This window comes from Pteropus medius, unplaced genomic scaffold (genome assembly GCF_902729225.1).
Source record: "Pteropus medius unplaced genomic scaffold, Ma_sr-lr_union100, whole genome shotgun sequence".
NCBI classification, from domain to species: domain Eukaryota; kingdom Metazoa; phylum Chordata; class Mammalia; order Chiroptera; family Pteropodidae; genus Pteropus; species Pteropus medius.
Genome location: NW_024340849.1, coordinates 32,000,401 through 32,015,690, shown reverse-complemented (window position 1 = coordinate 32,015,690; position 15,290 = coordinate 32,000,401). Strand labels below are relative to the sequence as shown.

Sequence of the window (15,290 nt, the reverse complement as noted above, 5' to 3'; positions counted from 1 at the left end):
AATCCTGCTCCAGAACCTCAGCTGCAGTGAGGACACGGGTTTCCGCGTCACTCGTCTTTCTTCGCGCCACCTGACCTCTGGGCCCCACGCACGTGTACAAAGCTATGGGCCTATAGGCGACAGGGCCCCGCCGCAGCCGGGCCAGCTCGCTGGACACCGCAGGTTTCTGCTGGAGAGGGCGAGGTATGCCGTATGGCCAAGCCCCACCCTATGGCCCAGAGCCTCGCTCCTCCCGGCCACTCTCCTGGGAGGAGGGGATTGGGAAAAAGAGAACGGTGGGCCTGCCACTCAAAGTCCCCAACCCGGGACGTCACGGTCCCAGGTGCGTATACGACAGCAGGCGGGGGTCACCAAGCGCCTCCCTCCTCAGCGAATTCCCCACCTCCACTTTCCCGTGGCCGCCACACCTGGGACCGCGCCTCGGGGCCGCGCAACTCTCGCGCCGCAGGGCGAGGCGGGGACTCTGGGGAGGAGCCGAATGCGCGCTCCCGGGGACCTGGCGGAGGGGACGGCGTGGAACGGAACGGGCGGCCGGAGGGTAGGGCGCGGCGGAGGTGAGGGCGCGATGGCGCGGCGCGTGGAGAGTGCCCTGCTGCTTCTCCTGGTAAGTGCCGCAGCGGGGACGCGGAGCCCGGGCGGGCGAGGGCACCGGCGAGCGCCAGGTTCGCGCCCCGACCTGCCTAGTGCCGCCTGAGACGTCCGCGCCCGCCCGGCGCTCCCTCTTTGTGCCCGGAGGTGGGAAAGGGCAAGACAGGCTGCAGCTAGCTCGAATCCTGGGGCTTTGGGAAATCTGCTGGGGCTGAGCCAGGCGGGTTGGAACGTTTCTACAGCTCAGTTGTTCTGCCGCCATACCCGAGCCCTGCGCCTTTTTGTATCTGTGATCTGCGGGTGTAAAGAGCCCCGGAGCCGGGGACACCTTTTCTAGAGATCTGGGGCTTTGTTCGGAGTCTTCTGCGGGAGACATGGAGGCAGGTAGAGGCAACAGCCATGCCTTCTTCCAGGGTCGCTCCAATTCTCCACGATTCCCCAGGTACACCGGTGCACCTCCGTGAACCGGGGAAACCAGGGAAATGCCAGTATTCATAGACTCAAAAGAAATGGCTAAAAATAGGCTTATTAAATGTATTTTGCAAAGATTTTTGTTTGCTTTTAAAGCCACATTGTTAAAATCAACCACATACAGTTTTAACTTAAGAGTTCACAAGGTTAGTGTTTTAAAACAATTTTCTGATATTAAAAATAATGAATATATCTAATAGTGTTAAGATTTCATTTTAAACGGTTACAGAAAATCGAAGTCTGGAGCCAGTCAAGTAAGGTTTTCAGAGATTAATTTTAAAGAAGAGGGCTTCGACCACTGGAAAAGTGTTCAGTCCCTTAGATCTACAAGTCTTAGCCTGGGTTTCTGTGCTCCAATTGGATTTTAAACTGTATTAGCTTTCTGTTTGTTAAAGGAATTGCACATAATTTAGAAATGTATCAGGTTTATCGGGCTTTGCTAAGTGGGTTTTGCTAAAGTGTAAATATATATAATCTAACAGGAAAAAATTCATAGGTATAAACCAGAAAAAAGCATGACTACTCCAATCTAGAGATTTCAGTGAATTCTCACTTACAGTAAATAACATGATAATTATACCTCCAAACCTTGGCCACACCAGTTCATTCACCAGTTTCATGCTGTATTTATTCATTTTGCCCAAGTCATGAGGTAATTTTCAATTCATGTTTTGTTAATAAAGCTTTTCCAAGACATAATTTAGAGGTTTGTTTTTGGTGTCCAGCATAACAGAGCAACCAATTCCATCACTGTGATACTTCCTGGCAAAGGAGAATACCAGGCTAACACAGCACCTGGCTTCCTTGGAGAATTTAATGTTAACTCCCTTTCATATAAGAAAAAAGTTACCTTTATCCTCATATGGTATAACAAAAAGACCAATTCAAGTACATTTACAGAGAAATAGGTGAATAATTTAAGCATATTTTTTCCTTTAGCAATTTAATGTTTTTATTCTTTATTTTAATATTTTAATACTTTATTTGGCAATAATTGCTCCTTAAAAAGTGAGTATAACTAACTGAACCAAAGTGGAATTCTGGACTCATCTTTGTATTTTTTACAATACATTTTGTGACATAAATTTGAGTACGTTCTGGTTTCGGTCAAAGAACAGTGGGAAGTTCAGCCTTTTGCCCCTGATGTAATTTAAGTTGGAAGTACAGGTCCTCTTTGACTTATAATGGGTCTACATCCTGATAAACCCATCGTACATTGAAAATATTGTAAGTTAAAAATGTATTTAATACACCTAACCTACTATAAACATCATAGCGTAGCCTAGACGACCTTAAATGTGCTCAGAACACTTACATTAGCCTATAGTTGGGCAGTTATCTTGGGTTTTATCTCAAGAGCGGTTGATTGCCTTCTTCTCAACAGAAGCAGGAGATACAAATGAGTATTTTGTAGACATGAGGGGATACAAAAACACAAAATATCCAAAAAATGCTAGCAACACTGTACAGTCATGGGTCATTTAACAACAGGGACACCTTCTGAGAAATGCATCATTAGGTAATACCATCGTGCAAACATCATAGGGTGTACTTACACAAGCCTAGATGGTATAGCAGAGGTCCCAACCCCGGGGTCAGAGACCTGTTAGGAACTGGACCAAACAGCAGGAGGTGAGTGGTGGGCTGGGGAGGAAGTGAAGCTTCGTCTGTATTTGCAGCCGCTCCCCGGCACTAGCATCACCGCCTCAGTTCCACCTCAAATCATCAGGCAGTAGATTCTCATAGGAACACCGGTCCCTGATGTCAAAAAGGTTGGAGAACCTACTACATACCTAGACTATATGGTATAGCTTATTGCTCCTAGACTGAAAACCTATACAGTATATTACAGTAGTGAATACTATAGACAACTGTAACACAATGGTATTTGTTATCTAAACATAGAAAAAATACAGTAAAAATACAGTATAAAAGATAAAGTGTGTGTATGTGTGAATTGGGGGTCAGGGAGGCCTGTGAAGGGAGATGCTCTTTGAGAGGGAGTAGACATCTATAGGAAGGAGGGAGGAAGGAAAAGAAGGAGAGAGAAAGGGGAGAGATAAAGCTTAATATGAGAAATAATAAAAGGGAAGGTGGAAGAGAGAGAGGGAGGTGGGGAACAGGACTGGAAGGAAAGAGATAAAGGGAAATGGAGGGAAGGGAAGTGAGTTTAGTACATGAGCATGTGTGTACATGGCAGGTAGATAGCATGCTGTACCTCTTCTATTGAAACTACCCAGAGCTAATAGTAAATTTGACATTGTAGTCAGTTTCAGCCTTTCCTTGCAAATCACAAACATTTTACTTATCCATTATAATCTTATAGGACCACCATCTTATATATGTGGTCCATCATTGACCAAAACATAGTTGTGTGGTGAGCAAATGACTGTATACTGTAGAGTGTTGGTTGTTTACCCCGCTGATAGCATGGCTGACTGGGTGTTGTGACTCGCTCCTGCCACCCAGCATCACAAGAGAGTATTGTTTATCACATATAGCTAGTTGAGGGAAAGATCAAAACTTCAATTTTTAAAAAATTATTTATTATTATTTATGCCTACAGCATCTTATCTTCCTACATGGTCTCCCATCTAAGTACTAACCAGGCCCAACCCTGCTTAGCTTCCGAGATCAGACATCGGGCTTGTTCAGGGTGGCATGGCTGTAGACCGTGGACCGTGGCTCCACTGGGGTCCGAACCCAGGACCTTCTGTCTGTAAAGCAGACGTGCTAACTGCTACACTATGGAACCACATCCTAAAAATTCAAATTTTAAGTATGATTTCTACTGAACACTTACCACATACCATCATTAAGTCACATCATTGTGAGTTAGGGACCATCTGTAAAGTGTTTGGTGAAGAACAGAAAGCAAGTCATCTGACAGAATTAGTTCTTGTGGAAACAAGTCTTTTATAGAAGAGAATATAAACTCTGGTCTCTATGGGTCAGAGTTCAGTGGCCGGTAACAATTCACTCTAGCTAGTCAAAGCAAGAAGAGATTTATGTCAAGCCATTAAGCTAATTACATAAGTGTTAGAAGGATTGAGGAAACAGACTGCAGCTTGAGTTGTCAGTAATGACTTCAAAGTCACACAGCAGGACCCAAAGCACTTAGGGAAGGGCTGTCTCTCCTGTGATGAGAAACAACACTGCCTCTCTCACAATCTGGAAACTGCCATGATTGGGATACTACTTTTGCCAGTTCCAGAACCATGTCACATCTGCTAAGGTTCATACCAGCTAAATGTACCTGTACCCTGCCCCTTGGCACCTATGAAACTAGTGGACACTAGCATCATAATAAAACCACTGCAAAAATCCAACTATATCCGTATCAATGCCTGCCAGCAAAAACAACAACACATAGCTTGTGCTTCACTTCCTTCTTTCATATCTTATATAAGTACTGATTGGTTGGACTTAAATCACATTTCAGAACTCTAGCTGCAAGGGAGTCTATGATATGTGGTCTCCAGCTTTCCTCTATAGTTCAGAGAGACCCAGCAGAAGGGAGATGTTGAGTGACACCCAACCACACAGTCATTTAGGCCAACTATCGAAAGGGGGAAAAAGGACACTTTTGTGAATAAAGGCAGAGAATCTCTTCTTCAAGAATTCTTTACTTTGGATCCACCAACTCCTAAATGGTCCATAGATAGAATTTAGGGGGTCCTTAGACAAGGCTGAGAATAAATTACATATCTACTTTCGCTAACCTCTAACTGAAATTTAACATTTCTTTAAATTATGAGTGTAGGAAAGACAGTACAATAGCCTTAGTACCTGTGACTTTGTTGCAGTAGAATTCACAAATATTTTTGCATCATACTACAGTTGTCTCAAAATAACATTTATGTCATCACTAATGGACTTTCTACTAGATCTGATTATTTAATGTGTCGATAATGAAGCGTATTATATTACTACATCACAAACGGTGGGTTTCTTTAAATTCTGATAACTATTACAACATAATTGAGTTTATTCATAATCTAATGTGGGGTTTTTTTATTATTTTAAATTTAAAAATATTATGCTAAGAAGGGGTGCATAGGCTTCACCAGACTGCTAAAGAGGGCACTTGGGGGAAAAGATTTTCTGATAGTTGCCTTGATTTTGCCTTTGACTAATTAAGTTTGTCCTTTAAAATCAAACTACAGCTTAAGGATTTAATGAAAGCAGATTGTACTGTGAACAGCTATATCTACTAGCGTGTTCATTTTCTAGGGCTGCTATAACAAAGTACCAAAAGCTGGTTGGCTTAAAACAGTCTCACAGTTCTAGATGCTAGAAGTCTGAAATCAACCTGTTGGCAGGGCCGTGCTCCCGCTGAAACCTGTAGGTTTCCTTCCTTGCCTCTTCCTAGCATTTGGTGGTTTACCAGCAATCTCCGGCATTCCTTGCCTTGTAGATGTATCACTCCAGTCTTCTATCTTCACATGGCATTCTTCATATCATCTTCCCTCTGTTCATATCTGAGTCTGTGTCCAAATTTCCACATTTTTTGAGGACACTGGTCATGTTGGATTAGGGCTCACACTAATGACTTCCTCTTGGTTACATCTGCACAGACCCTGCTTCCTAATAAGGTCATATTCTGAGGTACTGAGGTTAGGACTTCAAGCTGTCTTCTTTTGGGAGACAGTTCAACCCATAACAAGTAGGTTTGACAATCTATAATTTATCAATAACATCACAGTTATACTTAATGCACTAATGTGCTACTGGATAACAGATTTTAGCATAAATTTAAGTATAAATTAGATGGTAAATATTGAACCCTGTAAGAATAATCTATCATACCCAGGGATTTTAGAAAGGTGATATCATATTTGTTTTTGCTTCTAAAAGTTAATGGATAGTGGGGAAAAGGCAACTCAACATTAGTTTCTTTAATTATAAACTTGGGGAAAAGTACAAAAAGACATGAGCATTCATTTTGTCTAAATTCTCCCTGATCGTTAGAAATACCGATAAGCTAAATTAAAATTTCCAAGGTTGAGATTCAGAAATATGTATTGATAGAAATTTTTCATTAATCTAATTATCAGACAGGTCTAAGAGTGAAAAATACCTCTCTAAATTTTGCAAAATAGTTCATTCATGAATGAAGCATACACATATGTATATGGAAAAAAATTATACAGTGAATAGGAATTGATTGGTATTTCTAAAACTGCCAAATTATAGTAAAAATCAGAAACTAATTGAAATCATAAATAAGCTTTAGATCAATTTGAGTATTTCTTAATCACAGCTTTTTTTCTGTATTTCAATGTGCCGCAAATTTTAACAACTGATAACATTTTTCAAACATATGTCCATGTAGGATGAAAGATTGTATTCTCAGTTAATTTTAGCTTAAAATATCAGATGTATACTATATATGACACTACATTATTTTAGTTTTTTTCAAATTATTTAAAAAATTTATTGAGATTTTTATCATATGCAAAGCTTGGTGATTAGGGTAAAAGAATCTGGAACACTAGGATTTAAACTGTAGTCTAATGATAGGATGAGTAATGCCTGCAAGAATAGAAACTATGTAGAAACTAACCGCACATGACCACTCTTTAGTGACTCCCTGCGCGATAATAGGCAATGTGCTGGACATTGTGAGACCGTGAAAAAGCCTGACATAGTCTGCCTTCGTGGTGCTTGCAGTCTAGTAAACAGGTAAATAGCTAACTTCCAAATGGTTGATGGTAAGAAGAGTGATGATAAAAGAACTCAGAGTACCATAGAGTCTACAGAAGGAGCTCCAGGACTGAGCATCCCAGCCAAGATTTGAGAATAATTATAAATTAGTGAGATGATATGAAGAGAAGAAGTAAGAAGAATGTTCTAGGTAGAGAGAAGAGCACATGCAAAGACTTGAAGACATAGGTGTGTAGTTCCTTGGAAGACCTGGATGAGTTCACTGTAGTTATAACAAAGAATATAAGACAGAACAACGTGTAGAAAGATGGGTCTCCAGCCTTGATACCAAGGGAGGTACAAAAAGCTAATAGACTAATGAATGTTTTTAGGGAGAAGTGTTCAAATCAGCAAGAAGAGGAAAAGAATTTTGGTTGGGTTGGTCAGGAAAGGATTGAGAAAGATGAGAGAGTAGTCGACTGGGTACAGCTTTGCCTCTTTATTTTTAAAAAAGGAGGTATTCCAGGACTTTGGCTATTGTGATCAAAGACAGGCAGAAGAACCCAGAGAGCACAGTGCAGGGCAGGAGGCAGCCTGGCAGGAGGGTCGGTTCAGTAACAAGAGTTCTCGAGGAAATGTCAGGGGTCAGGAGTATGGAAGGAGCATTTTGATTGTCACAAGGCTCAGGATGCTACTGGTATTTAGTACTTGAAATCCAGGGATGCTAAACCTGCAGTCTCCAGAACCTTCGAGAAAAATTGGCTACTCATGAAGATTTTTCCCATCATAAATGGTAGTAGCACCCCCACTGAGAAATGGCGACTGGCAAATAGTGAGGGGTTCTAATTAGAGATTCCTCTTACTTATCTCTGTCCTCTTTAAAATGCCAAATCTCTCTCCAGGTGATCGAGATTTTATGCATTCATTCGTTCAACAAATATTGAGCACCTACCTACTCTGTACCAAAGTTTTTCTATGTCTTACATCAAAATTACCATCATGGGAATTACTTACATAAGCCAAGCTAGTGCTGCCTGGCTTATTAGACAATGAGATTTGCATGGAGGTGAGAGGAGATGAGAAGACAGAGTTCAGATTTCCATTATTCTAAAATGCCTCCATCTCACTATTCTTTCAAATTGACTACAATGCAAACTTAAAAAAAAAAAGTTAAAATGAATTTTCCATACCCACTGCCTCATCTTAGAGATCCAATCTCCTTTGACCCCAGAAGTACTCATTGAGAAATTGGACAAGGGGCTGAAGTCAATCATCATCTTCCTTTAACACTTACCACTTGTCTCTTTTTAAAATATCTCCTTCCTTTGCTTTTGCAGTATTCTGCTGGGGGTCCTTTCACCTCTAGGAAGCTGCAGTGGTTCTCACCCTCTTTTCCGCCCAGCACAGTAAAGGGATATGCTGTACACCTCACCAGGAGACCTATCAGATACACACAGGAGGCAGGGGAGGCAAGAGTGGGTGGCAGCAGCCATGGCTGAGAGGGTGCTGCCCTTAGGACGGTGTGTGTGTGCAGCCCCTGCCTACCTTTGAGCTGCAGCACCCTACTCTGTATTTACCTCCCTTTCCTATCTGCACAGACACAGATTCTGCTCTCTCTCAAGGCCAAACCCATTACCACCTGCTGCTCTAAAAGCCTCCTGATTTCCCTAGCAGGAAGTAATTTAATTTGTCTTTTCCAAGCTCCCCAGAACTTGTTTTTGTAGTTGTCCTTCACACTGTTAAGTTTTTCTGCCTCACATTATACTTTCTGTCTCCTGCTAAACAGTAAACTTATTTGAGCAGAATCTACATGTTACATAGCATCTGTAAATTAATTTAATGCCTTGGACACAGAAGTAGCCTTTAAAAATTTAAAAGTTAAGGTATCTTTCGATGTTTAGAAAAGCTGGAATCATAATCCGAATTTCATTTGTTTAGAAGAAATATTTAATACCTGGATAGGTATTAAATTGAGTGGTAAATTTTTGTTTAACACATTCAACAGTTACTACTGTGCTTATACTACATGCCAAACAGTTTTCCAGGTGCTCATGAACTGTCTTGTGGTCATGGAATTTGCAGTGAGGGAAGAGGAATATAGGGAAGAGAACTCAACATTTTTTGACCACTCACTGTGTGCCAGTAATTTGATTTAGTGAATGTTATTAATGGGCGAAGCCCAATAAAACCCAGATCCCCTCACACCATAAGCCTCTTGTTAATCCGAAGACATCACAATGACTTTCTTTTACAGCAATTTTCTATACTTTGTCATCGATAAGTCCTGAACTTCTGGAACTAGGTAATTGGTTTTGTTTCATTACAAGTTCAAATGCTAGAAAGGAAATAAAAAAAGAGATGTGAATTAAGATTCGTCTGGTTTCAAAGATAATAGTCCTACAAAAGTATTCATACTACTCTTGAAAAGCCATTGATTTTTTACTGTTTTCAGCTTTGCCATGCACTTATTTGAGGTCAATTGTAAATGCCTGTTTTCCACTGTGGACCTTGGAGTCAACTAACTGTTGGCTGTTTTCTGGTAGTTCCTGAAGTTAGCCTTCTTGATAGACTAGTGCCATCTACTGGTGAGAAAGAACAATCTGAAGCTCTTAGTTTCTTAAACTTCTGGGAGGAAAAATCTGTTTTTCTTTACCCTATTTTTAGTATAATTTTCAGGAATATATTGCATCAGAAAAGGTGGAAACCACTCATCATTTTTGTCTATCAAATTCTGTGAGATGTGTTATACAGATTTACTTATATTTTCCCTGATTCCCAAAACATTTGTAGCAGTTATAGGCAGTACATACAAATAAAATGGTAAAATGTTTCCGAAAAATGCTCAGGATCAAATAAAACTTTAGCTAGAAGAAGAGGTATGAACCAGGCGAAAAAACTATTTAAAGCGATCCTGTTGTAGTTATTACTGGTAAAGTGGGAAAATCGTCTTGTGATACACATAACTCAGGCCTAATTTCCTTATTTAGAATCCATAATGTTTCACACCTCTCTGTAATCTGGAGTTTATTATTCAGTTTATGAATTACCCAGGCTCTCTTCTTCCTTTTCGCTTGCTACTCTGTGATTTTACACATTGGTTTTCAGAAGTGTTATTCCCAAACGAGCAGCATCAGCATTACCAGGAAACTTGTTAGAAATACAGATTCTCCTACCCCACCCCGGAACTGCTGAATCAGAAACTCTCAAGTGGGGCCTGGCAGTCTTTGTTTTAAGGTGATTCTGATGCCACTCAAGTTTGAGAACGACTGTTAACATCCCTACTAGAAACTCATTGGGAGTAGAAAAAAAAATTAAATATGAAAACGCTCCCTTTTTAACGAGTTGTTAAAGTTCGATTAACTACTTGTCTGATTTTTTTTTTAATGCTCTAGGGGCCAAAGAATTGACACTAAATAAAATAATGTTGACTTTTTGGGGCCCTCAGTTTATTTATCCTTGTTTCTTACACCAAGGAAAAAATAGGAGCTGTCCGTGATTACACAGAATTCATCTTGAAGTGAGAATGCACAGCATGATCTAACAATGCGAGGGTGTCACAGCATTGCCAAATCCATATCTTAAAAATCATCGAGGCAATAAATGCAAAGAAAATATCTCTTTGAAGCTAACTTCACTATAACTCACCCCAAATCCAGTTCGTTACATTAAGATTAGCCCAAACATCTGAAAAGCAGGCAAAAAATTATGATAAATCATATAATTATTACAGTTAAACTTAAAGTATGTATTTTTACTATCTAAAATTCAAATTCAGAGTTCAAAACTTAAAGTTCAAAATATTGCTTTTCTTGGCTATCAAGTCTTTTTTAAGTTAGCAGCTGTGAAAACAAAAATATAATTGTTTAAATTAGCTGTTGAGTGAAGCAGCTATAGGAATTACACCTATGTATGGGTCATTTATATTTAGCCATAAAATGAGAAACTTTATAGACTACCTTCCTGAGAACTTATCAGCCAGGAGGAGCTGTCATCCATTGACTCATAAATCCTGCTGGATTCTGCTTGTTAAACTCATCAAGGTGACTTCAGAACAGGAAGTCTTTTTTAAAGGTGCAGACCTTGAGAACAAAGAATACATTGATTGATTTGATTTTTGCAGTACTGTTTGACCTTCCCTTGGGCCTCTGCCAAAACCAAATTATTTTCTTACCAGTTAACAAGGGAGGCCAGTTTTTTACAAGATGCGTAGGACTCAACTGTAGAAATTAAAAAAAAAAAATTCCAATTTTAGTAAATCAGGAATGCTTTTGAAGGATTTATCTGGTCCATCTAAAACCACTACTTTGGATACAGAGACTAGAAGCTTTCCTCTTCAGTCTTAAAGGCAGATTGCACATGACATTTTTCTATCACCAAGTTCTTTGTGAGAAAAAAATGGAGTTACAAATTTCATATGTTGGGAGAAACCATAACGGTCATCTTGTCCAGCTGTCCTTCCAATGCTTGAAAGCCTTTTACAACATCCCCACAGGAGGTCACTCAGACTTACAGAGCTGGAAATGTTCAAAGAGGAATGGGAAGGAGTGGGAACAGAGGACAGAGACAGAGAGTGTCAGTTATTTTATTTATATTGCCCACTACATGCTACCAATTTGGAAATTTACATAAATCTTCATGGTCCTCTGGAACTCGTAGGACCTTCTTGCACCTAGGTGTTACAGGAATTTCCAATCAGAGAAACATGGTCTAAATCAGGATTTCTTGGCACTTTGCCATTTGGAACCAGAAATTGCTTTAGATGGGGGGTGTAGGGGTGGCATTTTAAGATATTGAGCAGCATCTCTGGTCTCTACTCACTAGATGGCACTAGCACCTCCCCACCTCCACCCCAGCCCTGGATGACAACCAAAAATATCTCCAGACAATTACCAAATATACCCTGCGGGAGATACTGAGTCCCAAGGACACATCCAAATTATTTACTTTAGAAAAGAATAGTTAAAATCTTAACTTTTTAAAATCAAATAAACAGTTCCGCAGTTGACAAAATACTTGTACAATTCTCTTGGTTTTTTGTACAATGACTGTAGAGCAAATATTTCAATCTGTCATGCCTTATTGTCTGTGAAAACAAGCTACTGCAGTAGGTGCTGTAAAAAGCAAATAGTAGAGCTATTACATAGATTCCAAGAAACACGCAGCTTTAAGATGCACACAAATTTTTGAAACTTTTTAGGGTAACACGTATAGAAAAGTGCACATATCAAAAATGTACTGAATTACTGAATTTTCACAAACTGTACAGAATTACTGAATTTTCAGAAACAATACACCATGTAACCCAGAGTAAGAAGTAAGATTACCAGAAACCCAGAAGCCCTGACATCATCCCCACTGACTCAGTCCCCTCCAGCAGTACCAGCCTCAGTCACGCTGCTATTATTCCCACTTGTGGCCTAGCTATTCCCTTTGCAGGGGGCTCTGTCTGCCTTGTCTCCTCATTCCATTCAGGTGTCTGCAGATATAACCTCTTCTGAGAGCTTCCCCACAGTCCTAAGTTACTCCCTTCCATCCTACTCCTGCTTTAATTTTCTTTACAGCTCTTATCACAACCTATTTTTGTCTATCTCCTCAACATGTAAGAATCCAAGAGGGTAAAAATGTTCTATCACTTAGCATATTGTAGGAGTTCAGGAAATGGAAGGCATAAGTGAATAAATTCAAAGTTCAGAAATTTTAAGATAAGGAAAATGCAAGTCTTAGAATTGAGGAAATACCATTATAATTCTCTTGACTGTGTGCCTGCTATGTGCCAGTCATTGCAATTAATACACGGATACTTTTTATTTTAATTTGTATAATAACCTTGCCAAGTGGATATATCAGTTAGGTTGCTTTCAAATACAAGTAACAAAACCCAACGTTTATTTAACAGTGGATTAAATAAAAAGAAATTTAGTATCATAAGAAATGGATCAGAGATAAGATGGCTCCAGATTTGACCAGTTCTGTAACTCAAAGATGTTATGGTTACACTTTGGCTTTTCTGCCATTTTATTAGCTTTCTCCTCGTGTCCACAGATGGCTACGAACATTCTAAATGTCACATCATTACTCATCAGTTTCCAGAAGCAGGTGAAGAGAGAGGCTCTGCATGTTTCTCTTCTGAGGATAATCTTTTCTAGACTCCTGATATCTCATTGGCCAGATTTCTCTTATGCGTTGTTATGAACTGAATGTTTGTATATTCCCCAAACATTCACATGTAGAAGCCTTAACTCCCAGTGTGATGGGATTTGGAGGTAGGGCCTTTGGGACACAATTAGGTTTAGATGAGGTCATGAGGAATAGTATGATAGGGATACAGTAAGCGATACAAAGACAAGGCGATAATAATTTACGGTCTGAGTGAGCATACTTTTGAGAATGAAAGGGTTACTAACAGGGGATGCCTGCACAACAGGTGTCGGCCAGGCTCTCGTGGGCAAACATAAACATATGGCCACCCTAAAAATGAACACCAGCCCTGTAGAGGGGAGCCCGGATGTGTGATGCAGCTCTCTAGAGCAATGTTGTCAGTACAGGGTCAGAATCAATGAGAATAATAGTTAGGCTTTTGGAGTTGGGGGAAAAGAGAGGCAGGGATATTAGAGAAGGTCAAAGGAATGAGGGATCCCTGAGTCACTGACATTTTTGGAATGGCTAGCGATAATCTAGAATTGTCCAATAGAGATGTCTACAGTGATGGATGTCTGCAGTATCTCAAGCCACTTACCTTATGCGGCTATTGAGCAAATGAATTTATTAATTACAAATAATTTAACTGTAAATAGTCACAAGTGGCTACCATATTAGCAAGTGCTGGTTTAGATTAAGCCAAGTGAAGGCAAGAGGTGGTTAATGGGCTATAAAGAAAATGAAGAGGGAGAGTTGTTTATTGTGCAGATTTTAGAGTGAACATAAGTGTATTTAGTTCTGAGTAATGATGAAGTCCAAACTGTGACAGAGCTTGATAAAAACCAAAGAAAAATGTTGGTGAGACTGAGGAAGGTGAGGAATTAAGTCTTAATATGGGCAGGTGTGTGTGTGACCGCAGAGAATGATGAGGAGTTAGCTGTGTGGGGGGGGTGGGGGTAAGGGAGGGTGAAATACCATGCTGAAGGCCTTGAGGAAAGGTAGGTGAGTCCCCAAGAACATGAGATGAAAACCACAGAAAAAGGAGAAGATCAGGGATTGGATAAGATTTCAAAAATAAAGTTTTTGTGTTTTTTTTTCAGATAGTGGTTGTGTTCTCAGCTTCCTGGAGGAGGCAGTGTGGATCAGAAAGAGTGCAAATTGCACTCTCTGTCCCAGGTCATGGGGGGCAGGCAAAGGGAAAAATTAAAATTTGTTTCCTTTTGACAAAGGAAGATAGTAGTGGTGGTTAAACTTTTTTTTTTTTAACACTATAATATCCCAGGTGGTAGGTTATCCATTAACCCACTTCCTATTTAGAAAAAAAAAAAAGTGCAGCTCGCTGCCAGCGTTATTTTAATTTTATGTAAACACTCTCTTTGACGCTAAAGCAAATCTGACTGGTTTTCAACATGAAAATAAAATATAAAAACTGTTCTTGGAGTTATTTCTAAAGAGAGTTTATCTCTAATCCTAATGTAACAGAAATGTGTACGTCAGTCGGATTCATCAAAGGAATCTTCGGCTAACAACTGTTGGAGAACGATGTTAACATCACGCGTAGGAATGCTACGTTTTCTAGGATTTGACATTTTCAGCAATTGAGAATTACTATATTTCGTAAATGGAACTACCACTACTAAAAACAGAATGGTATAAATAGAATGGTGTCATTTGTTTCCAAAGACTATCGATATACTAGAGTGATGTGAAAATAATAATAAAAGCAAGCTATTTTGTGGTAAACTTTGGCAGTAAGGTTAGGACCATAATTTGCGGTTATCTCGGGGTAAGCGCTGCAGCCACAAGCGAATATTCTTGGGGCAAACAGGAAATGAATTAACAAAATTATTTAAACTGAATTGAATGATAAATTGTATCAAGCAACAAATAATTTTATTTTCCAGGTCTGCTTTAACTTTGGAAATGCACTCCATTTAGAGGTAAGGAACCAAGAGGATTATTTCTGTCTTTTGGACTCAGAGGCTTAATTTCATGGAAGACAATTTGGCTTTTCCTCACCAGATTAAAAATGGACTTAGACCCAGCCACTCTCACTCAAATAAGTCCAGAGAACATATACCCAGGGATGTTCTATACAGCGTTTTTTGACGATCTCACTGCCCATCAATATAAGAATGTTAAAACAATTTGTGGTAAGTGGTAGAATGTCCATGATGAGGTACTGAATGAAAAATCAAGGAGCAGAATGAGAAGTATAGTGAATTCTGTTTTTATAGGAAAAAGACCTTTATACATGTGCAACTGTGTGCTCATAAGGAAAGATCACAAAAAATATTCATCAAGCTGTTAACAGTGAGTGCACAGAAATGCAAGTGAAAATATAGAAGGAAGTTTTACATTTTCCTTTATAAACTGTAATGTTATTTTAATGTTTTGGTACATAATTTAATTTTTTCAAGTGATAGAATTTTTTTTCAACTAAAAAG

At 39.6% G+C, this 15,290-nt stretch overlaps 1 protein-coding gene and 1 pseudogene across 1 annotated transcript in view; one reads left to right on the top strand and one right to left on the bottom strand.

Annotated features, from left to right (window-relative positions):
- The first annotated feature begins 354 nt into the window (after positions 1-354).
- The window catches only part of DSG2 (desmoglein 2), a 35,952-nt gene continuing 21,016 nt past the window's right edge, over positions 355-15,290 (top strand). Inside the window, exons 1-2 of the mRNA XM_039846712.1 lie at positions 355-604; positions 14,748-14,783. Coding sequence (XP_039702646.1) covers positions 479-604; positions 14,748-14,783 — 162 coding nt within the window. The 5' untranslated portion in view covers positions 355-478. The remainder of the gene's footprint in view (positions 605-14,747; positions 14,784-15,290) is intronic.
- On the bottom strand, positions 3,617-3,732 carry LOC120591005 (uncharacterized; annotated as a pseudogene).